A 23,895-nucleotide genomic window follows, 5' to 3' on the forward strand; every position below is an offset into this window, starting at 1 on the left:
CCTGAACCTGCTAGGACTCTATTCATAATGGGAGACTGGCCTTTTGACAGCATTGCTCTCAACTTTGACACACCAACTCACCTCATCACATTAAGGCATGCATCCAAGAATGGGAGGATTGACATTACAGCTGTAATAAAAACTTGGTGTAACATTTCCTCCCCACAGAGGTCCAACTCCAGGTAATTTACAGAATCTTGGACAAGACAAGACCAAATTGTAATCACGCCTGGAAGCTGGCCATGGCTCTGCTAGGTCATTCATTATCCTAGTATCATAATTTCAATGTCAATTTCCTATGCACTTCTATAAGCAATGAGAAAATCTGACATTCATTACTCTTGTTCTATCAAGACAGCTGAAGCCAGTCTCTGTGATCTCAGTTTCAGTGGAACATGTATGACTCTGGGTTTGACATTGGAGAATCAAAGCTACAGATGTACATATGTACAAAAATATACTGCCTATAAAATGCCTCTTGCTGAAAAAAGTTGCGAAGTACGAAATAAAAACACTCAAAAGTCCACTTTTAATTTACATTAAGTGCATTCGCTTTACACAGTTTAAGGTTGATATTTCAATATGCAGTGTTTAATTTATACAAAATAAAACTTGTTTTATGTAATAAAAATGTTCATTTAAAGAAACTGTACTTCAAAACAGTATTTTACATAATACAGAACACTGTACATTATATACAAAAGAATGATATTTATAACTTTTACAATTTATACTCATTCTGTGTGTGTGTCGCTCTCTCTCTCTCTCTCTCTCACAAACACACACACAAAACCTTCTCTGTCTATCCAGGTCAGAATGGCTGTAACTTCTTTTTGAGAAATGTGATTGTACCCCTTTTAAAGTAATAGGCTGGATGGACCCATTCATTTCTCAATGCTTTATGTTTGTTATTCGTTATCTCAAATGAAATGCAACTGGAAAAAAAAAACCCTTTGGGTGCTGGTACAAATACTGGGTGATCGCTACCAAACAAAAAGTGTCCTTTTAAAGCAGAGAAACCAGTATATTACTTGCAAAACAATTCTGTAAATATGCTAAAATAAATGTATTATATATCTTTGACCATAAGGGCTTATAACTGATTGCAAAACTTCAGTTTGTGTCCAAATGCCTTCTAAAATGCAAGAGACAGGGGAGTCTCCAGTTTAACCACCTTTTAATGTTTTCTCATATTTTCTAAGGACAAGCACACTATACATTACACAGTTTTTCTAATATACCAATAAACAAATAGCAACCAGATGTTTTTCAGCCAAAAAAAGTGTTTCAATATGTCAGAAATTGGCTTTATGTTTTAAAAGAAGCGTGGCTCCTGCAATTGTGGAACGCAGAGAAGTACAAATACCCAACTCCTCAATTTCTCATAATCATTCTTTGCCAGCTGAAGCAGAATACTAAGGGGAGATATTTCAGTTTTGCAATAGAAGACTGGACAACAGAAAACCCATGCCATCATGCCCTCTCTGTATGCCGTAATCCGTAAAGCTGCTCAGAGTCAATAATGAGTTCTAAAAATTCAACAGCTTCTACAAGAACTAATTATCAATTCATAAAATAGGGTCTTCTCATGAGACTTTGGTTTAAGTAGAGAATTTGAACTAATGGCAGCAGGATTATCAATGGGCAGCTATTCTGACTTGGACTGCAGGCACTCTCTCTCATATACACACAGTGCACAACAAGTTCAAAGTAGTCCGCCATTCAGCAGTCCCATTGCTAACTGCAGTTCGACATCTTGAATAGCTTCACTAGCTGCCTGAATCGTTCTTCAACCTGTGGAAGAAAAGAAAAATATTTCAGCAATGAAGTAGCCCATAGTTTGGTCTTTCTTTTTCCAGAGACAAAAGGGCTATTTCACACAATATATTCGAACCAGATTTTAGCATGTGCTGGTGGAAGCAGACTGCTTTGCCTTGCAAAGAAACCACATTAAATGCCACATAAAGTCCATGTAGGGAAAATATTGCTATTGATATAAACAGAGTCAACTTGGTTCCCTTCTAACCAACCATTCCATCAGTTCAGAGACCAATCTGCTCTTGGATAACACGCTTCCCTTCACTCACTTTTTCCTCTTAAGAATGTAAATTGATACAACACAGATATAGATCACGGAATGATATTATTACAGATATGAACTGTACAGACAGCTCACAAGTGTCAGTGATACAGATTAAACAAGGTGCTTACCCCAACACGTACCTGAGCTGGATTTTTATTTAACCTGGTAGCAACAGAAGCAAATGTTTTTTCTGAAGGCCCCTTTTTCTGACACTCCAACAGAATCTCCCTGTCATCATTTCTGTAACAAATAAGCAAAGGGCAATTTCAATCTCTCAACATTGCTTTAACACTGGATGGGAAACTAGTTACTACTAGCCTGCCCATACTGACACTTCAAAACAATATTACTGGAACTGGAGGCGTGTTTTGAAAGCAGGAGGATAGCCAAGGCAATCCCTCTCACTTTCCTTCCCCCAAACAAAAGTACATCACTTTCACACCCCTCTGAAGCTCGTTCTCAGCAGTGATCAACACAGTCTTGAACTTTTTACTTGCAGTTCAATCAAAACTATGATCAAAACAGGATGGCTAATGTTAAGATCAGATTCTTTTATTCTATAAATAAACTTAATGCTCAGCCTCACTTGCATTTCCGAATTAGCTAGCCCCATTTCCTGGTAATCTGGCAGGCATAAAGCAAAGGTTATGGATATTATTAGGGTTTACAGAAGTCTTCAAATTGGCTCATGACTTGTAACCTAATGTGATCAAGCCCCCAATGCTCACTAGTGGCCGGAAGCCAGTCATAAGTCACAACTAGACTAGGCCCATTGAATTAGTGGGGATTTAGTGAGCCAACTCCTCCATAAGTTCTACTGAGTCAATGGGTCTATTCTAGTTGCAACTTACTACAGTGGGGTCTCGACTTACGAACGGCTCGACATACGAACGTTTCGACTTACGAACTGCTCTCATAGGACTATATGGACTCGACTTACGAACTTAAGATTCGAGTTACGAACTCTTTTTTCCCTTTTTTAAAGCTAAGTCATTTTAGGTTAAAAGAAAAAAAGAAAAAATATATCCCCCTCTAGTGGCAGAAGGCAGAATAGCAGCTTCCCATTAGTTTCTATGGACAAAAAGCGCAGATATGGATTAAATGGTTTTCGATGCATTCCTATGGGAAATGCAGATTCGACTTAAGAACTTTTCGACCTGAGAACTGCCTTCCAATACGGATTAAGTTCGTAAGTCGAGACCCCACTGTACTGGATTTCAACCAACATGCGTCATCAGCATTCACTGGTAATATCTGACTTCTGGTTGATAGTCAATATGCATGGGGTGTATTTGTTAAACAGTCATAGTTGTTCTATAAACATTTAAAAATCAGATAACTTTGTAAAGCTCCTGCAACAATTTCTAGTTTGTTCCCCTATTTACATTATTTAATTCACAAAATTGGTACTTCATCAAGTACAGATGAAGATATATATTATTAACAGTCAATAAAGGGAGATGCAAGAACTTCTGCCAGATTACATTCAAAAGCAGAGTGCCCTATTAACAATACATGCCTGTTTATTTTACTAATTTCCCTATATCCATTCCACTACATTCTCTTCCTTTTTATATCACATACATACTGTCTAGTCTCTGGTCATTTAGGATTACGTTATTCCTACATGAACATTCCTGATTTTCTAAGATGATTTTCTGAGGTCTGTCTTTGCGTACCTCATCTTTGAAAGTGACGAAAGAAACGAGGTTTTCAATGATAGCACCTCACTGGTGAAACTGTTTCCTGTAGAGATACTGTACATGCCTGGCATCAACTTCATAATTGTTAGAGCAGTACAACAATGGAACCAATTACTTCAGGAGGTAGTAAGCTCTCCAATACTGGAGACATTGAATAGAAAATTGTACAACCATATGTTAAGTTATACTTTGATATGTAGTTTTGCATTGGGCACATGGTTGTACTTGATGGCTTTATAGGCCCCTTCCAACTCCCATTATTTTATGAATACAGTGGTGCCTCACACAACGATGTTAATTGGTTCCAAAAAAATCAACGTTGTGTGAAACATCGTTCTGTGAAACACCATTTCCCATAGGAATGCATTGAAAACCGGTTAATCCGTTCCAATTGGAACGGATTGCCATCGCTGAGTGAAAATCCCCATAGGAAACATCGCTGTGTGAAACAATGTTTCCTCCATTGGAATGTATTGAAGCCAACTCAATACATTTCAATGGCTTTGCGAAGTCCTTTTTCGCTCCTGTAAAAGTGTCTTACAATGTTTGGAAGCTGTTTTAAATGCTTGCACTGGTTAGCCCACCTCCTGAACCCTATGCAAACTGATTTTGGTGTTGTTCTGACACTTCGTTAATTTATGATGATTTTTTGTTTTCTCCATTGGAAACCATTAGACAGACCATTCAATGGTTTTCAATGGAGAAAACAAAAAATTACCATAAATTAACGAAGTGTCAGAACAACACCAAAATCAGTTTGCATAGGTTTCAGGAGGTGGGCTAACCATTGCAAGCATTTAAAACGGCTTCCAAACATTGTAAGACACTTTTACAGGAACGAAAGAGACATCGTTGTGTGAAAATCCCCCATAGGAAACATCGCTGTGTGAGGCGGCAAATTTAACAGAAAAAGGCATCGTTGTGTGAATTCATTGTTGTGTGAGGCACCCGTTGTGCGAGGCACCACTGTACTTTCTTCCTTTTTGGGAGGGCCAGACAAGGACCTTCTCATCTACCCATTTGTGTTTTAGCTGCATCTGTCTTTTTTATTGTCATTTATTATGAGAATTCTATTTAGAGTTCAAGGTTGGGATATTAGCTGCTGGAAATAAATAAGCTGTTTCAATGAATGGCTATGTTTTTTGCTTTACTATAATGTACTGCTGAATATTGTCACATGAATACGCCACTATTACAGCGGTGCCTTGCTTGACAATGTTAATTTGTTCCAGCGAAATCGCTGTAGAGCGAAAACATTGTCAAACGAAATAAAAAACCAATTGAAACGTATTGAAAACTGTTCAGTGCGTTCCAATGGGCTGAATACCTGCTCATCTAGTGAAGATCCTCCATACGGTGGCCTTTTTCGGTGCCTGTAAAGCGAGAAATCCGTCCTAGAAAAAAGCGGGGGCCGTTTTCTTCAGCTGGCGGCCATTTTGAAACCCGACGATCAGCTGTTTGTTGATCGTCGTAAAGCAAAAACCGGTTCCTGAAGCAGGGAACCGATCATCGTTAAATGAAAAAAAACATTTAAACCATTGTTTTGCGATCGCAAAAACCTAATCGTACAGCGATTTCCTTGTTAAGCGAGGCACCACTGTACTTGGACAGAGACTACCATTCAAAACCCCATAGACAGACCATTAAAGCTTCTATGTTCCCTTCTTCAAGGTTATGGTCCCCACACTCCAATTTCAGAAAGCTAACTCTCCAAGAAAGATGTGATCCAAAGAAGCTGAGCAGCAGGGGTGCGATACACAATGTTCTCCACTGCTGTTCAGAGATACATCCTGCTGTTCACTTAGGGTTGCCAAGTCAAAGCTTATGCTGCGCAACGTGGGAATGCATCATTCAATCTACACCAGCCACATATATCTAACAGTCTCCTATTCAAACCTCCAGCTCATTTCTTACATTCTTACCTTGTCCATGAAATTACAACTTCTCCTTTCTTCTTAATGATATTTTTAGCACACAGATTTGACGCTGATTTAGACAATGTTGATAGTGGAGCATCCTTGTCTCTAGTAGATGCAGCCTTTTTATCTGAAGCACTTTTGCCTACTGAAGTAATTTCCTGGGACTTTTTGTTGCTTTTGCTGTTTTTCTTGCAAGCCAATGGATTACTTTCCTTTTTTTGTCTTTTAACACTGGCTGTTTCTTCTGTCTCCTTTTTCCTTTTCTTGCTTTCTTTATCAAGGTTTTCTTCACACCACTGACCACTGTTATTTGTAAGAGTTTTTGTTTCAGCATTCCCACATATTTCAGGCTTGTCAGGGAGACCTATCAAATTTCCAGCTTGCTCTGAAATATGAAACGCTTCACCATAGACTTCTGCCTTAAGTTCCTTTTTATCTTTATATAAGCTTCTTGGTATATCATTTACAGCAGATTGCCCTGTAAGGTTCCATGAATCAACTTCATTTTCCATGGGAGTGTCATCAGTCATATCTATACATATATCAAAATGGCAATGGCTCTTAGAGGACAACTCTTCTGCAAGTGGAACTGCCACTGGGCTAATTGTAGAACATTCTTTAGCACTCAACACACTTTCCCCCCCCAAAACTTTCACTGTGTGCATCTCAGGTAGTTTAAACATTTCAGGAGTCTCTTCATGCTGGCTAGTTTTACTTGAGGATTCTTTCAAAGAACCTTTCAGCTCTTTAGAGGGATCTTGCAAGTCAGACGTTATTTCTTGGCCAGCATCACTATGTAACCCCTGATGGGATCCAAGCAAATAATGGTCTTCTATTTCTCCGCTATTGCTATATGGCTCTTTAAGGAGTTCAAACATGTTACAAGGTCTGGATTTACTACACCATGTCTCTTTGGATACGATAACATCATTAGGAACACTAGGTTTAGATTGAACAGATTCCTGACCATTCTCCAGATAAACAGATATTTCCTTCACAAATTCTGGCGAACCAGAAACTTGTTTTTCCCCAGTATGATTGCCATCCTCAGAGTCAACAATATTTACACTGTTCTCAGTTGTCATTTTGTCTTCCAATGCTATGCTTTTGGAATCCGAGGTATCACATTTTTCTTCAGACATAATTTCATTGCTACCATTTTCAGCAAGAGAGGCTAGTGGTTCATCTGTGGATTGATCAAGATTTGGCGAGGTAGATGGAGCAGCACGCCTTATCTTAACAATGAAGTGGTCATTTGATTTTTCCATTATTACTGCCTGCATGGGTAGATTTGGGCAATACTGAAATCCAGGGGCAGTAGGCATAGTTGCCCATGAGGAAGAACAGCTTGATTTACTGCTTGAATTATCAGATTCCAAAGCCAAATGGATATCCTGTTCAGAGACATCTTCCTCCTCAAGATGGGCATCTTCGCTGAAATGAGCACTTAGAACATCCTCTGGAACTGACCCCAATACATCGGGTTTTAAAAAACTAAGATGGGCATCTGACTTCAAAGGAGAAGGGATAGTTAATGACACTGCAAGGTCTTCCAGAAGAATAGAAGAAACAAGTGATTTTGGTTTCTCTGAAATGCAGATCTCACCCTTCTTTAAAGCTTGATCAGTAGGAATTTCAAACATACAGCTTTCATCTAGAATATCTGGATCAACTGGCATATGCAGTCTTGTTAAAAAAGTTGAATCTCTTTCAGGTGAAACTGTGGGCCATTTAATACCATCTAGCACTCTTGACTCTATGTGGCTGTTTTTTGGAACTGATTCTTCTGCCTCATACACTGTATCTTCCTCACAGCTCTGATCTTCTGGTGTGTGTTTTACTGGTGTTCTAAACTCCCACTGATGTTCATCGATAAAGTCAACATTCTTTTCTGAAAGGTCTGAGCCTTGTAACAAACTTTTGAACATTTCACCCATCTGAGCATCATTGACCAGGTTGAATGTTAAGCCAGACATCTGTTGCTCTGTAAGAGGACCAGAGCTAATATCAGATTTGTGAGGGTCTCCAACCATCTGTGATTCTTCCTTTTCATATTTTCCAGCTTTCAAAGAGGTATTCTCTATGGACCTTTCCTTGAGTAGTCCAGTATTGGTCTCAGAATATTTTGCATTATCAGTATAGGAGCGTTTAGATTTTGTAGTTGTATTTTTGTGTGTGTGCGGTTTATTTATGTCACAGTGATCTCTTTTGGACAATTGGCTACCTGCTGTTGGCTTTGAAAGGGTACAATCTTCAGGCTTTTTAGTGATAACATTCAGGATGGGTTTCTTTGACTTCTGCCTATCAGTTTTGTGATTTACAAGGCATTTAGGGCCTGCGTTCATTCTTTTATCAAGCTTTCTTTCACTACACTCATTTCCAAAATTTTTCAAGTTACACAACTTGAGAAGAATCTTTTTAATTTTATCAAAAAGGTGGTCAAGTTGCTCATCGACAAGCTTCCACAACTTTTTTTTCATATCTGATTCTTGCTGTTTAAATAGATACTCTATTGCACTGTTCTTTTTGATCTGGTTAAGTTTAGATTCTATGACTTCACAAAGATCCAACTTTAAGGTTCCATTTGATTTAGTCATTTTAGAGAAGTCTAGATATTTCACAAGTGATGTAAAATTCAGAACTGCTGAATCAATAATTCTGTGAAAGTGCTGTACTGGAAAATGTATCTTAAATTTCATATAGTTTCTACGTATTTGTTTTCTTATAGCTCTCATCATGTTCATAAACTCATGTGCAGTGGAAGGTTCAATGATAATCTGAACTATTTTTTCAAGACAATCAATGCTCACAGCTTTATTTTTCTTCATTTCTTTGGAGGATTTTACAGTTCCACCATGGGGTTTCTCTTTACTTCTTTTCCCAGAATTCAGTTTTCCACTATCTTCACCAGAAGATGTTGACTTTGCCTTGTGATTAGACGTACTATTAGACAAATCAGATCTATCAGATGATTTTCTTTTTATTGTTTTACTGTACTCAGTGTTCTGTTCAGTTTCGGCCTCCCCATCATCGCTTACAATTTCCCCTTCTTCTAATTCATTTGAAGACATGCTTAGATGAGACTCTTCTAAGACTGGGTGGTCTGTGTGAAGTGGCTTTTGATTTTCCTTGTTAATTTCACCGGATTGGCTTCTTCCAGGACAGACTATTGTGCTCTCTGAAATAAAAATCCAGGAACAGGACAGTTAGTAAACTAAATATATCAACTAAAAGCAAAGCAGCAAGTGCCAGAAACAGAGTGGCTCATTTATTTATTTATATATTAGATATTTATACCACCCATCAAGCGGCATGCTACTACTCCAGGTTTACAAGCATAGACATAAAAGATATAATACCCAACCCCTACCTATCTATAAATAAACATTTTGTTTCAGCACAATACATTTAGCTATTCAGAGAGTTCCTTTTAGAACTGCCATCAGCTTTATGTACTGCATTTTGGAATGCAGGAGGCAGCTTTGAAAATAAGCATGGTATTATGAACACAGAAGATTCAAGCTGAAATGATTTGGCCCTACGGAACAACACTTGAGCCAAGAGATTCTTTAGTGAATGGCATTTTGGTTACACTATACACCTTAATGGAAATGTGGTAGGTAAATATGTTCATTACGAACCAAATTTTTATCAATGCATCTGTCCAAATCCAGAGGATTCACTTCACAATAAATACCTCAAAGTTAAGCCTTCTTCGTAGTCTTTTTACTAATTGATTGATTGATTGATTGACTGGCCACCTTACCCCCACCCACCCCAGTAAGGGCACTCAAGACAACTCACAGCACTAAAAAGAATAGAAATGAAAGCACAATAAGTTATACATTAAAAAAACAATTACAATTAAAATATATTGAGTGATTAAAAAGAAAATGCCAAAGATGATCTTAAGTTTTTGTTTTTTTTTAAAGCATTCAGGGACTCAGTCATAATTGCTAAAAGCCTGCCTGAAAAGCGGGCCTTCAGGTGTTGGCAGAAAAAAAAAAAGAGGGCCCCCATCTAACCTCCCAAGAGAGACAGACAGAGAGAGCACTCCATAACCTGTGAGCAGCTGCAGAGAAGGCCTTCTCTCATATCCTCATTAACCATACCAACACTGGCAATGGAATCAAAAGAAATGACCTTAAGTGCCAAGAATATATGGGGAGATATAGTCCTTCAGTTAGCCTGGATCTAAGCCATACAAGGGCTTTATAGCTAAAGACCAGCACTTTGGATTGGGCCAGGAAACAGACTGATAGCCAGTGTAGTTGTTGTAGCAGGGGCATTATATGCTCTCTATAACACCCCAGTCAGTAGTCTGGCTACTACATTTTGAACCAGTTGACGTTTCTGGCCGGTCTTGAAAGGTAGCCCCATGTAGCATGCATTAAGATAATGTTTACACAATGTAGCTTATGTTAAAAAATGGATTGCTATTGTATAATCTTCTTTGGTTACCTTAAGTAAGACTTGCTCAGTGTGTCCTTACAAGAGAGGAAGCAACCATACATGCAGGTATCCAAAGCTAATCCCACCAGAGTCAATAAAGCTCATTCTGAATAGTCAGAATAGCATTATGCAGGGGCAATCCACTTGATAGGCAGATTCTGATCACATTATACCGAATTAATTCCAACTAAATAAAACATCAATGTCACCATTCATGTTGAATGTCATACAGTGTCCAGTGTATTGGGACTGGTGTAGAAAATCAAGGTTCACATTTTTATTGAACCAGAAGACTCCAAGATTAAGTATTTTAAGGGCTTGCATAGCCATACTGAAGTTGCAGTGTTTGCATTAAAATTATGCCGTAATTATATTTTAAAATTGTTTAACTAAATATGAAGATCAGGGAATTTAAAACATAAATGTCAGCATAGCTAGCAAATCAAAGTCTTAAAATAACATATTTTAAAAACAGCATCTTGGAAGATCCTTTTTCCAACTGAATTGAATTTTCCACTACTTAGAAGTCTGATTTTCTACATGTCTGAGAATTCAATTGTTCTGCATGAGTGGATGTGAAAGAAAATCTGCCTCTCCACTATTCCTAACACAGCACCCCACATCTATCCTGAAATTAAAAAACATGATGCAGCAGAAGCTCATCTGTGCAGAATATCACAGGATTGAAAAACAAGATCAAAATGTAATTTGCGAATCTTATTTCTGGGCCTTGTTTGAGCCACACTTTGCTGATTTGGTCTATATGGCACAATGTGGTTTGATCTGATAGAAAAGCAAAGCATCAAGCTACATGGGGGGTAGTGGTGGTGCCTAACCCCAAGACTCATTCCCAATCTTCCAATGCTCAGAACTTTACAATTCCAAACTGAAGAAATAAGAAGGGAACTAGAAAGACAGAAGGGAGAAGGCAGGGAGGGAAACAGGGATGAATGGAGAGGGTGAGCAGTGAAATAAGAGTGCCACTGTTGTGTCTTGTATCTTGTGCTAGTCTTTTATTATGAAGGCACTCTCTAAAAGGCATATATTACGTCCTGAAAATAGTTGCATCTTTCAATGCAGATTGCTCAATTTAAAAAAATTACGTAACAAGCAGAAACATCATTAAAAATGTACCTGTATTATAACCTTTCACAGGTCCTTCGTACAGGCTTTCTGTTCTGAGGACTCTAGGCAACGGCCTCATTGGACTGTTCAGAGGGCTAATTGCCTTTGGAATACACCTCATCTGATTGAGATCTACGCTCAGTATAGAGTTCTCATCTTCAGTCAAAACTGGATTTGTGTCTCTTGGTTCAAATGTAGGCTTTAAACCTTGATCACACAATGCTTCTGGAAGGTTTCCGTGGTCAGAAAAACTTGGCTCTGAGTTATGGACCTTGGGGTTGGTTTCTGACATATCTGCACTCAGTATCCTGGCTTTTTCCGCAGCAGTTTCATGAGGCACAAGTCTGTTTCCTTTTTCAGGATCCACCAAGACTTCTTTATCTGCACATTTACTGACCTGCCCCTCATCCATTAGTGAGTCTGAATCTGACCCATTAATCTCATCTATGACACAAAAAGTATCAAAATCCACTGAACTTATAGTCTCTAAGTCACTGAAACAACTGTCTGGAAGTGTATGTTGATCCATGGGGCTTCCCAAGCTAGGAGCCACAAATGTTTCATTAACCTCTTCCATTTCAATTTTGGCTTCAGACAGCTGATACTGCCCTGCTATGTTCTGTTGGAAGGATGTTGCAGAAAGCTCTGCACTCACGGCTTCTGTCAGGACGCCATTTCCGATCTGCATTTCGTTCTCAAAAGCAGAGGTTATTTTTTCCATCTTAGTCTGAGCAGGATTGTCATCGGCCAGTGATGATGGTGTTTTTGTTTGCTTAGTGGAGTTACTGTTAAGAGGGACAGATTGTACTAATGCTATTTCCTGACTTGGAGTATCTGCATCGTATTTACTGGTGGGTTTTGCTCCTGATTTTAGTTTGTCTGTTTGCTTTTTAGCAGGGGAGAGTGTTAAATTTAGTTTCTGCATAAAGCTCAGTTTTAAGTCTTTGCTTTTCGACTGCTCCTCATCCTTTCCAGCTTTCACAGGCATGTGTTCCTCTATACCACCAACTGACTTAGCATTATCTTCTGCCAGAAAGACTTTCTTCCCCTCTTTTGCACTGTCTTTCATTTTAATGGTTCCTCTCATTTTTTGCAATGTTTCCTTTGAATCTCTTTCATTTTCAGAATTCTTGTCCTCTATCAGATTGCCTCTCTTGTTTTTCCTCTTTTCTTCAGTTCGATGTCTATTTGATTTTGAATCTATGTGTTCATATTTTCTGTCATCTTCCTTGGAATGTCCATGTTTTGGCTCTCTAATGGACATAGGACACGGTGGTAGTGATACTTTGTCTCCTTGGAATCCATGATTGCTCACTCCTTTATTTCTTCTACCATCAGTTTCTTTCATCTTTCTGTCTTCTACATTGCTTTTATTTAGTTTCTGAGGACCAGTGGCAATTGCATGCTTTTCAGGGTGACTAATAAGCATTCCAGTTCTTTGCTGTTCTAGATGCTTATCATATTGCTTGTTTTTTTGTGCATTAATGTTTTCCTCTTTGTTTTGCGCTTTCAGATCCTTATGATTTATGTCTTCTGATTTTTTGCCCCTGTCCTCATTGAGATGTCCTGTTTGGGGCAGTAATCTGCCCTTAGGCATTAGTCGCTTCTCCCCATCAGAAGATCCTTTATCAGTTTGTTTTTCTGTATACAAGTTGTTTTTGAGCTTGAAGTCCTTATTAATTTTCCACTGTCCATTTCTATCTGTTTTTTGTGAGTTTACTTGCAACTTCTTGTGAGCATCTAATAATCCATCTGGATTTTGTTGTGCTTTTGATTCACATCTGAAGTTGTTCTCTCTGCTATTATGCTCACTGTTTTTAATTTCTTTTTTCTTTTCTTCATCACAAGAGCCACTAATATTTACTAGTCTTGGATGAGCAGCATCAGTGTAAAGCTGTTCTGGATCAGACTGAGGTATATATGAAGTACGTCTTGTTTCTGAATGAAATTTCTTATTTTTTGGGTTCCAAGACAGGTAACTATGAGATAGGGTAGGGGCCACAGCTTGCTTAGTTCTTGAATCAGTTTTTGAATTGTTATCCGGAAGGATATCTTTTAATTTATTTTTTGCTTTTGATCCCTCAAAACTTCTTGTAGTACTAGTAGAGCCTGGGAAGTATTGTCGAGTATTCTGATGAGATGCAATTTCTGACAACCTGTTTACATTTTAGAGGGGGGAAAAAGTCTGAATGAGCTATGTTTCAAAAAGGCATCAAAGATTTTAAAAGCCTTCTCGTTCACCTAATTGATGAGAAAAATCAAACAGATGTATTACAAGTATTAAACAAATATGTACATTGTTCTTTTCAGATTTTTATCCTGAAGGCATCAAAGGCTCAACACAATTACCTTGAATGAATTTTCAATTGTGCTTTTATGCTCACACAACCCCTTGTTGATGATGTGGTTCTATCTTCTGGAAGACTGCACAAGGAGTCATCCAACAGCTCCTTGCAGAAGCAGTTCTCTGTTTGTGAGGGGCAGCTCCATGCCACCCCACCCAAGACAGTCTTAGATGCTGTTCAGCGCTAGCTATGCTGGAACAACCTGGCACTGATCCAGCTACTCCTGGAGCCTCAACTCTCTCAAAAGCCTGCAAAGATGTGATGTGAGGCTTTCTATGCAACCAACATTATATAGGACAGTAGCCCCCAACCTTTTCGGAATGGCAGACCGGTTGGGGGGGCGGGGTCCATGCGTGGAAGGGTCGGGGGCACCCCCCGCATCCACAGGTGGGTGTGGCATGTTCGCGATGCGTGCTTGCACAGGGCGCACTTGCACATGGGCGTGGTGCACTCGCAGGTGAGTAGGGCATGCACGCATGCATGCGCACCACGCCCATCCACAAGCGTGTGTGGGGGTGGGCAGGAGATCTGTCTCCACATCCTGCGAAGCCCACGGACCGGTACCAGGCCGTGGACCCGCAGTTGTGGACCCCTGATATAGGATATTGACCTTAGTTATTAAACTGGCTTATTTCAATAAACCACAATTTGTCATGGCTTGGAGGACGTGATAAGTGTGCTTCATCTAAACCAGAAACTTGCAATTCCTTTCTGTTGGCTCATTGCAGTTTATTTTCACTGTGAATTTAGCCCTATGTTCAAATGCATCACTGACTTTTTCATTCAGGTATTATAGATCCAGACTTCAATAACTGAAGATATTTAAAATTTCCTTATTTTAATAAATTCTCCAGATTTTAGCAGAGATAATTCTAAAAATAACAGCTATTTGGTAGCCAGACTAAAAATTAACTTAATATTTAAGAATGCAGTGCCAGCATGTTACTGATGATTAGGTTTGTCGGCATAAGTACAATGACATAAACTTCAGCAGTACATTTCTACTAGTAAACAAATCAGTTACACCCTTCATCACACCAATTCACATGGCGAAGGATACAAGTGTGCCATAAAGGAGTGACTGGTTAAATAGAAGCAATTTGCTCATGCAAATTAACTACTGCACTTGTGTAACTAGCCAATAAGATCCTGATCTACATCTCAATTAATTTATTGGTAAATTGGGAGGAGAGTTACCATATAAGTCTCCTGTAGTAATAAACAATATAAAATAAAATAACCTTGTGGCACCTTAAAAATTAGTTATTTTATTCCGCTTAAGGTTTGTGTCAGAGGAAGTACATTCAGCCACCAAAAACTAATGCAGAAAGGATTAAGGTGCTCTAAAAGTTAATTGCTCATTCATGTAAACATGTGCTTAGAAAATATATTTTCTATTTTGGTTAACAATGTTTGGTGCCTCTTCCCTTTTTTTTCTTTAACAAGGACTATTTTTGGGAAAAAAATCATTTAGTAAGATAGCGCTACTAGTACCTTCGTTGGAGATTATTAATTTCATCATCCTTCCGCTTAATTTCGACTCTGGCTGTTTTGATAAGAGCTGAAATATTCTTCTTAAGGGACTGATTTTCATTTTGGAGAGCAGAATTCTAATTTTAAAAGAATGTACACTGACATTGGCATTTTATACAAATAAATGTGCATGCATGAATAAAATCAAGAAAACAAATACCAAGATAGAACACTCCTCTCCTCAAGTTCACCAGTAGGATCCTCTACTAGTTTAGAATCTGTTCCATAAACAGAACAGCTTAAGGGGCAAAACATAATTTATATCTCCTTCTTACTCTGCTACTATTATATCGCCTTCTTACTCTGCTACTATCAATTTGATATAAAGCATAAAGTTCTAAGTATGCATTAAGTTGTATACAACTGTTTTGATTACATATTTGCTAACATAGCATGGCAGCCTTTGGTGTGATCCTGCTGATACATTTCTGGGATAAAACCACAACACACGCAATGGAACCTACTTCTGAGTAAACATGCACAGGATTATACATATAGATTTCACATCTAGATGAGAATTAAAGTGTCATGTAGCATACTCAATACACTCTTAAATGTTCATGTGTAGCTTTAAAAATTCAGCTGTCTTAATTTTCTAGCTTCTTCTCATCCCCACTGAGCGTGGGAGGCTAGAATAAATAAATAAACAGCCTCAGCACCTACATTCTAAGCAAGACTTGGTTAATGGTAATCTCCCATGGTTGAAAGTGAAAGTGATTTCTGATTACCCTTCCTTCACTTGGCTTTTGTCAAATCTGTTCATATGATTTGGGGACCTTCCCAAATAGTATGGGAGGTAGTCTCAGAGTCTGTCAAGGGAACTGGCAAAAAGTGTTCCACTCTGCAGTTTCCCAATGAGGATCTTCTATGGGTTCAAACATCGCTAACATCGCTAAGCGAGGCACCACTGTAATCATGTGCCGTCCAGTGAATTTTGATTGATGGTGATCCTTCTCAAGGTTTTCTAAGTAGAGAATACTCAGAAGTGGTTTACCCTTCCCTTCTTCTGGGGGCATTCTGGGACTGTGCAGCTTGCCCAAAGTCACACTGGCCGGCTCTGTTCATAGGAGGCACAGTGGAGAATTAAACTCCCAATCTCTGGCTTCACAGCCAGATGCTTAACTCACTAAGCTATCCAGCCAGCTGCACTCAAAAGCAAAATATTACATGAATGAAATTCTTAAAAGAATATTTGTTTGTTGACTGGCCTACCTGGATTGTATGCATTATTTTGCTCTATATGTAAAGAAAATAGTGGTTAGATCTAAAGAACCCTTTGTACAAGTAACAGTTATTTTCACAAGCACCACTTTTCACCATATTTTTCAAGCCTGCAGCCCCTTCCTACACTTTACATACTGCTCTGGGAAAGCTGGCAAGTCTTGAGTGGCTTGGCAGAGGCATTTCCCCCATTTACACATCAGGGTCTCTGGATTTATTCTTTAGAACTCCGAATAATTTGCCGAAATGAAACTTCCAAATGATGCCATTGGCCACATGAACACATGCTGCAACTAATGTTCCCTCTAATTTTCAGACTTGCTGGGTGGGGCTCCACCCCCTGTGCAGGGTTCCATTGCTATTGGAATAAAAGGGGCCGGAGGAGGAGGAAAGCTGTGTGAAGGGGGGCAGAGTCGCTCATGCACCTTAGAGGGAACTTTGGCTACAACCCAATACTGAACACACTGAGAGGCGATTCACAGCATATTACAAATCAGTTGTCTAATTTGCATCATATATCCATTTCTCTTTAAGAGCTTAGCAATAATTATTGACATAGAGTTAGCCTAACAAGTCACACTAACTGCAAACAAAAAACAAGGCAGATATAAAATTACAGAATACTTTCATTTTTGTGATGTATACACTACAGTACCTGTTCCTGTATCTCCTTAACCCTTTTTATAAAATCTTGAAGCTGTTGTTGACATTTCTCATGTTCAGCCTGCAACTGTTGAGATAGGAATATTCATATTTGTATTAAATTAAATAGTAAATTAATATGAAGGGTAGTTTTGGTATTTAAAAGAATCCAAACTTTTTGATATTTCTTTGTGTGTGTAATGAAAGTAGAGAAAAACCACTCCACACAACCTATTCAGTTCTTGGTTTTATACATGAAAATCAAAGATGTTAACTGAAATATGTCACTGACTTTCACTGTAACGTGATGAAATCATGCTAATGCCGATACAGTACAATAAAGCCCTACAGTGATTAAAGTTAACTCTTAAACAGAGGTTGTCTCTATTCTGGTTTCACAATGACCGAATCCTGTTGCTTAGTATAGTCTATTGCACTAAAATAGGCCAAGTAAAGCAGTGACAGTGAATCATCTCCTCTGTAAGTTTGATTCAAATGGGCCTACTCTAGTTGTGACTTACTATGCAAAATCACAACTAGAGTAGGCCCATTTGAATCAACAGCATTGATGGAGGAGCTGACTCACCAGATGCCCATTGACTCCTGGCTCTTCTCTAGTATGACTTACTACACTAAGCAACAGGATTTCAGCCAATGTTAGATAAAGCTCATAAATTATTCCGAGCTATATGCCAATAAATGGCAACATAGAGAAGCACAGAATCCATGAATTTGGAGTACAACACTACTCAATTAGCTGCAACACATTTCAAAAACGTATTACCAATATGAAGTACATACATCTTTGTAAGTAGCTTCCTTTGCTGTTCCTTCTTCAATCAGGATCTCATCAAACAGATTTAAACCAGTTGTGGATAGGGTCACTTCTGAAGAATTGCTAACTGGGTAGGGTAAGAAAGTGTTTTACTTATTTTTAATTACATGACTATAGCGTTAAACAAATATCTGTATCTACTTCATGTGCACCCGAGGGCTTAGATGGATTTTAGATTCTGACATGCCCTAAATGGTGGACCCATGTGCTATATGAAATGACTTTTGAAATTGTTATCAGCTTCAAAAGTATCTTGCTACATTAGGGGAAGCACTGCTGTTCCAGAAATAGAAGCCCAAAGTCCCCCATGATAATAAGGAACTAGATGCTCTGGATCCTGGAATACTTTTTTTATTTATTCATTTATTTATTTATTATATTTATATCCCACCTATCTAGTCAATTATGACCACTCTAGGCGGCGATACACCATAATTAACTTACAATCAAAAAGTTAAGCTAATGCACTTGAATGGACACAGGAATATTATCAATATTAGACAGGCTTTAATATTAAATTATACACTGGAAACTTTTAGATGATTCAGATGTCCTCTGTCAAGACACTTGTTTTACTTTTTAATAAATAAATAAATAAACAAATTGAATCAAAGCAGTTTGTTTACGAAGCAGGAGTGAAATACATTCAAACATTACAACTTAACATAGGTTATGAAAAATAGTAATACTGCAAAGCATGCCCTTAGGAAGATGATGCAAACTAAATTAGCCAACAGATTCTGCTGAAAAGAGAAAACAAATGCTGAATTCTTTATCCAAAAAATAGGAAAACAAAGTCAGCACCATTTACAAAGCCTGCATATTTTGTGCTAATGCAAGTGTTTTCAAAGCTCTTAAGATGTGTCTTGCAAATGGAATGATTGAAGAACTGGGGAATGCAAACTGAGTGAATGAAGAACAACACTCAACATTAGTTTAACCTGGGCAAGGAAAAAGACAGCTGTTTAATCTGCAACTATCTAAGAAATGACCACACTGACAAATGAAAGGCAAGTTCTAATATTCACATCTATTAGAAGAACAGTGATATAAAAAAATCTTAAAGATTTGAATTTTTTTAATTAACTTTCATTCAGTCCTTGGGGGGGGGGAGGTAAAATATTGCCTTAACTCTGGTATACCACTGACAAAATATTTTCCCAAAATAACACTCATCCAACTTCAGCCTAAGATATCTCCACATTTGTCAATTAAGTTTGAAAATTATTACACATACTTAACTGAAACCATGACATGCCTGTAACACCATGGAGAATATAAGATGCAAAAAGGAAAATAATTACAAAAACTAGTTTCAGATTTTAAGTTTTTTGCAGGATCTAAATTTTATGGTTAATGTTAGCATCTTGTAATGCTGTTACTCCTTTCGTACATTTCAGAAGACAAACATCACATTTTAAATATCTTTTCTTGATGTTCTTCTTAACACTGCAGCTGTGACCTATATTATTTTAAAAAACACTACTTTCATCTGAATGGGAGACAAAAACCAGAATGCTCCTGTGATACCTATTTTATTCAAAACTGCATATTAAACCAAAGCCAAAATTCCCAGAATGAACAAAAATATTTTCGTGACTGTACTTCTTTTTTGAAGTACAAATAACTGAAACTATCCCATGTTGTAACTGGAACAGCAGGAATTCTCTTTCTGCTTAAAGCAATTTTAGCATGTTACGGCTTCATCATAGCAGGAGGACCAGGTTCAAAACCATTCAAAGAAGTTTTGGTGATAAACCAGTCCTTATCTTTCAGTCAAATCCTCCGCGATAAGGCTGTTTTGGAGATAGTGGGAGGATAAGAATCATGCAGGCCATCTTGAGCTCCTTGGAAGAAAGGCCGAGTATATCAATCATAAATGAAAGAGTCTCACATCTAACCAAATAATCATGAACATACTTGAAACAGTTGGAGTGCTGTCTAAGCCATCATATATATCCACTGAACTTTCATCACCTTCTCGACAAGGAGAATCTGAAAATACAGAGAAGAAAAAGACAAGTTAGACATACCTACATGTCCAGTCATGATGAGATATTGAACCTACAGTATTTCTCCACAACAGGCACCTTTGGGCAAGGAATTTTTACCTAGTTCATAATGGGAAACAAAACAGGGTTTAGTGGACGGTGGTTGTATCCAATGCATAGGATTTAACATTAGAATCTAGTATATTTGACAGGATTTTGCTACAGAATGATTTGGGAAATTGCTGGCATGGTATGGGTCACCCCCTCAATTTTTTTCAGTTTCAAAACCACTTTTGAAAAGCTGAATGTCTCAATGTCTGAGTGACACAATTTTGTGATACACAGCTACAGTCCTCAGACACAACCCAATCAGACTGTCGAATGGCTATATCAAGCTGATGGTGGAAGTAATATATTTCTCATAAAACAAACAAAAAAACCCCAGAACAAATGCAAAATGAAAATAAATTGTGTTACTAATTTTTGAAGACAAGAAGAGCTCCAGACACAATATGGTGCAGAGCTGTACAAGGATTTATACTTTTGGATTTCTTCAAATACATTATGTAGCATTTTGTAAGTTTAACTTATCGACAGTTTATAATATGGAACTTTTCTATATTCATACACATACACTATATTCAAAACACAACCTATTAAGAAACTTACTGCCATACAGACGATTAGAAAACGTCATTTCATCATCACTTTTTGCCATTATACTCTCTTCCTAGGTATGTCCCATCTATATTAATTAGGGGAGAAAAGTCAGTACATTAGCCTAAACAGCAACTCACAAGTTAATAAAACAAAAAAATACTTTTAAGAGTTCTTAAGAATCATTCCTAGGTAGACATGGGAAAACATAACTGAGCAGTTAACAAAATGCATGGATTTAATACTTATACTCCTCTGTAGAAATTTATTTACATTAAATTACAAGCATTTCTTACCCAGCCCTTTATTCAGAGATCTAATGTTCTCTAAAATTATTGAAGAGAGGGACCAATGGAGAGGAATGGGTATACCAATGCCTTCCAATGCATAAGGAAAAATATGTTATAGAAGGAGGGAAGAGTAATAGCAAAAATTACACTTGACTCCAATTCCTTTCTTTCACCACAAATCTAACAATAATTGAACTCACTAGAAAAAAAAATATCAATATCATAAAAAAAAAAAGACGACAAGCCTTCTATAAATCGTGTGTTTTATTTGTTTGCTTCTTTATTACTTGTAGTTGGCTGGGTAGCTCAGTGGTTTAGGTAAATATATAGCATTAGGTAGCTGAGTTCAGAGCCAAAGGATAGGAATTCAATTCCACACTGTACCTCCTGCAAGAAGAATCAGCCTGTGTATTCATGGCCAAGCTACACAGTCTCATGAGGCCCCCAGAAGAAGGGAACAGCAAACCACTTTTGTGTATTCATTATCTAGAAAGTGCTGGAACCATAAGTTGGAATCAACTTGATGGCATGCAATTACTATTTATTTATGTTACTACCGGCATTTATGCACACAACTCATTTAACAGCATTCTCCTACTAGTATGGATCAATAACCAATAAATAAAACAAAATTTTAACAGCAAATGATCAAAGCATCATTAAAAATACCCCCAAAATCTGAAACCCAGCCGATTAAAAATGTAAACATTTAAACATATTTGGGGCATAAAAGTGTCTTTTCCAACACCACAAACCACATAAAGAAGACAACAAACAACCCAAACAGGATTGTGTTCCATAAGCACATCGCTATCACTAAAAAGGTCCTTTTCCCCAGGAACCTACCCATTGCAGTTCGCTAGGCAGGAGAGCCAGGAGAAAGGCCTGCAAGCATCTTCTCAAGACACTGTAGCTCCTGCTATAAGCTCAAATGATTGGGGTGCTTCTCCATCACTCAGTGGCACAGCACTCTGTTCATGTTCTTTGTGAACTTAGTCTTGGACAGGACTGGGAGGGAAAAAAGCAAATTCCACATGAATCAGAATAAAGAGCTAGGCAACCACAAAATAGTAAGAATACGGTTTTTAAAATCCTTCCTCACACAATAACCATCCTTGTATGTGTTTTTTTTTAAAGATAAACTTGGCATGCAAGGGAGAAATGTTCCAGCCCAGTTTTCACAATGAATTTTCCCCCTATGCAGGGCATCATTTAAGAGTGTAGGCGCTAGAGCACAATTACACATTATTCTTTACATCCAGGCTGAGGAACTCTTGGCTCTCCAGGCCTTTGACCGACTTCAAGGTCCAGTTAGCATAGCCAACGGCAGGGCATGATGGGAGTTGTAGTTCCAAGCATCTGGCAGGCTAAAGTTTCCTCACCCTGACGTGTTTGTGTGTGTGTGTGGGGGGGGGAAGGATTTGTTGTGTGTGAGCCAGTTTCAGTTCCGTGGGCTGTGCCACCCATTTCGCCAGTTCAACACTTCCACTACCTGAAACAACCCCCCCCCCCCCAAACACACACACACCGCCAGTGGATGGTGCAAGCCTTCGTGGGAAAGTGGGTCGAGGTGGGTCACGCTCCGGGAAAGGCTGGTCAAGCGTGGTCCATGAAGGGATCAGGAAGGAGGGCTACGATGGGAGGAGGAGGAAGAAGAAATGGGTGTGTGGAAAAAAGTGGCCGGGGGGGGAGAAGCAAGGGGTCGTGGCGTGTTGCTGGCGGGCAGAAAGCACTCTATGGGACAGGAAACTACCCACACAGAGAAGGTAGCCGGAGACTGTGCGAGTTTCCCCACTTTGCTTTCCACATATACTCCTCCAGAGACCTCCACCCCTGTTCCCCTGCCACTGGCTTACCTTTCGCCTTCCCAAACCGGAGTGACGCTCCACCAACCCCCCCCCCCCCCGGCCTCCGTGGGTCCCTCCTTCTCAAGCTCTCCGGGCAACCCTGCCCTTCCCTTTCCCGGTGGCTCCCCCCCCTCTCGCTTGCTTTCCACTCCCCACCGGTGACCACCCGACTCTCCGCTCCCCCCCCCGTACCAGGCCAAACAGGAGAGGCGGAGCCAGAGAGCAAGCAACCAATCACGGGAGACTCTCAGACACGCTTCCTGCTTCGACGTCAGCCGCTCCCGCCTCTGCCCGAAGAATATTTGGCGCCAAAAGCCAACGACAAGACCCGCCTCTTTGTAGGGATGCGAAGGCTAAGCCCGCCTTTGGAGGAAGGGCGACTTGTAGGCTTCTTCGCTTTGTTATCCAGGAGCGTTGAAACGGGCGGTTTTACATGTTTTTTTCCCTTCCTAAAACTGTAGTCTAAAGTTATGCTCAAGTTAAGACAGTACAGATCTGCAGGCTTCTCGTTCATTATCTTAACACACTTATTTGGCCTCCTTGGCCATGCTGTCTGGGAATGGCGGTCGCTCTACTCTAGCATGAGACGACATTGGGCTGGGAAAATGTTTGCCCCAGCTATGTCCAGGCAGAGAACGTTGGGCTCGCCAGAAAAAAAAATACTCATGTATTTATTTATTGCATTTATATAACCACCATCCAATAGCAAACAACTACTCTAGCCAGTTTAAAATACATAAAAACACCGGACGCACACCCAACTAAAGCACCAAACAATCCAAATAAATATTTTGTTGGACTTCAGTTCCCTCCAGTGTTGATGGCTTTGCCCAGTGAAGCTGACTGGAATTCGACTCTTACAACCTCTAGAGATCCACAGTTCCTCACACTAGAGATACATTAAGTTTTATTGTCAGCAGATAATAATCATGTACTGTCAAGTCAATTTATCGCAGTCCTGTTCAGGGTTTTCCAGGTAAAGAATACTCAGAAGTGGCTTGCCATTCTGTTCAAGGGCATCCTAGGACTGCAACTTGCCCAAGGCCACCCAGGCTGACTCTACTTGGAGGAGGCACTGTAGCTCCTCTGGCTCCGCAGACAGCTCAATTAGCAGATAGCTCAATTAGCAGATACACAGAGTGAAATAACATATTTATTTATTTATTTATTTTATTTTATTTAAATAAATAAACGTATTTCCTCCTCCCTCTCTGCAATATGGTGGGTTGGATTTAATTTGCCAGCTGGTAAC

General features: G+C 39.0%; 1 protein-coding gene across 3 annotated transcripts; it reads right to left on the minus strand.

Annotated features, from left to right (window-relative positions):
* Positions 1-510: 510 nt before the first annotated feature.
* CASP8AP2 (caspase 8 associated protein 2) lies at positions 511-22,914 on the minus strand. 3 transcript variants are annotated; one of them, XM_078380680.1, is made up of 11 exons: positions 22,836-22,914; positions 21,643-21,804; positions 20,519-20,594; positions 19,779-19,853; positions 17,825-17,925; positions 17,037-17,111; positions 15,122-15,237; positions 11,292-13,438; positions 5,709-8,883; positions 2,212-2,323; positions 511-1,794 (listed from the first exon to the last, which is right to left on the minus strand). In XM_078380680.1, the coding sequence occupies exons 3-11, from the start codon at positions 20,565-20,567 to the stop codon at positions 1,738-1,740; spliced, it is 5,907 nt and encodes a 1,968-aa protein (XP_078236806.1). In that variant the 5' UTR covers positions 20,568-20,594; positions 21,643-21,804; positions 22,836-22,914; the 3' UTR covers positions 511-1,737. The 3 variants fall into 3 exon arrangements, with proteins under 3 accessions (XP_078236806.1, XP_020642663.3, XP_078236801.1); XM_020787004.3 differs by having other exon boundaries at positions 2,224-2,323; positions 22,653-22,841; XM_078380675.1 differs by having other exon boundaries at positions 22,653-22,841.
* Between the last annotated feature and the right edge of the window lie 981 nt (positions 22,915-23,895).

Source organism: Pogona vitticeps, chromosome 1 (assembly GCF_051106095.1).
Source record: "Pogona vitticeps strain Pit_001003342236 chromosome 1, PviZW2.1, whole genome shotgun sequence".
NCBI lineage: Eukaryota > Metazoa > Chordata > Lepidosauria > Squamata > Agamidae > Pogona > Pogona vitticeps.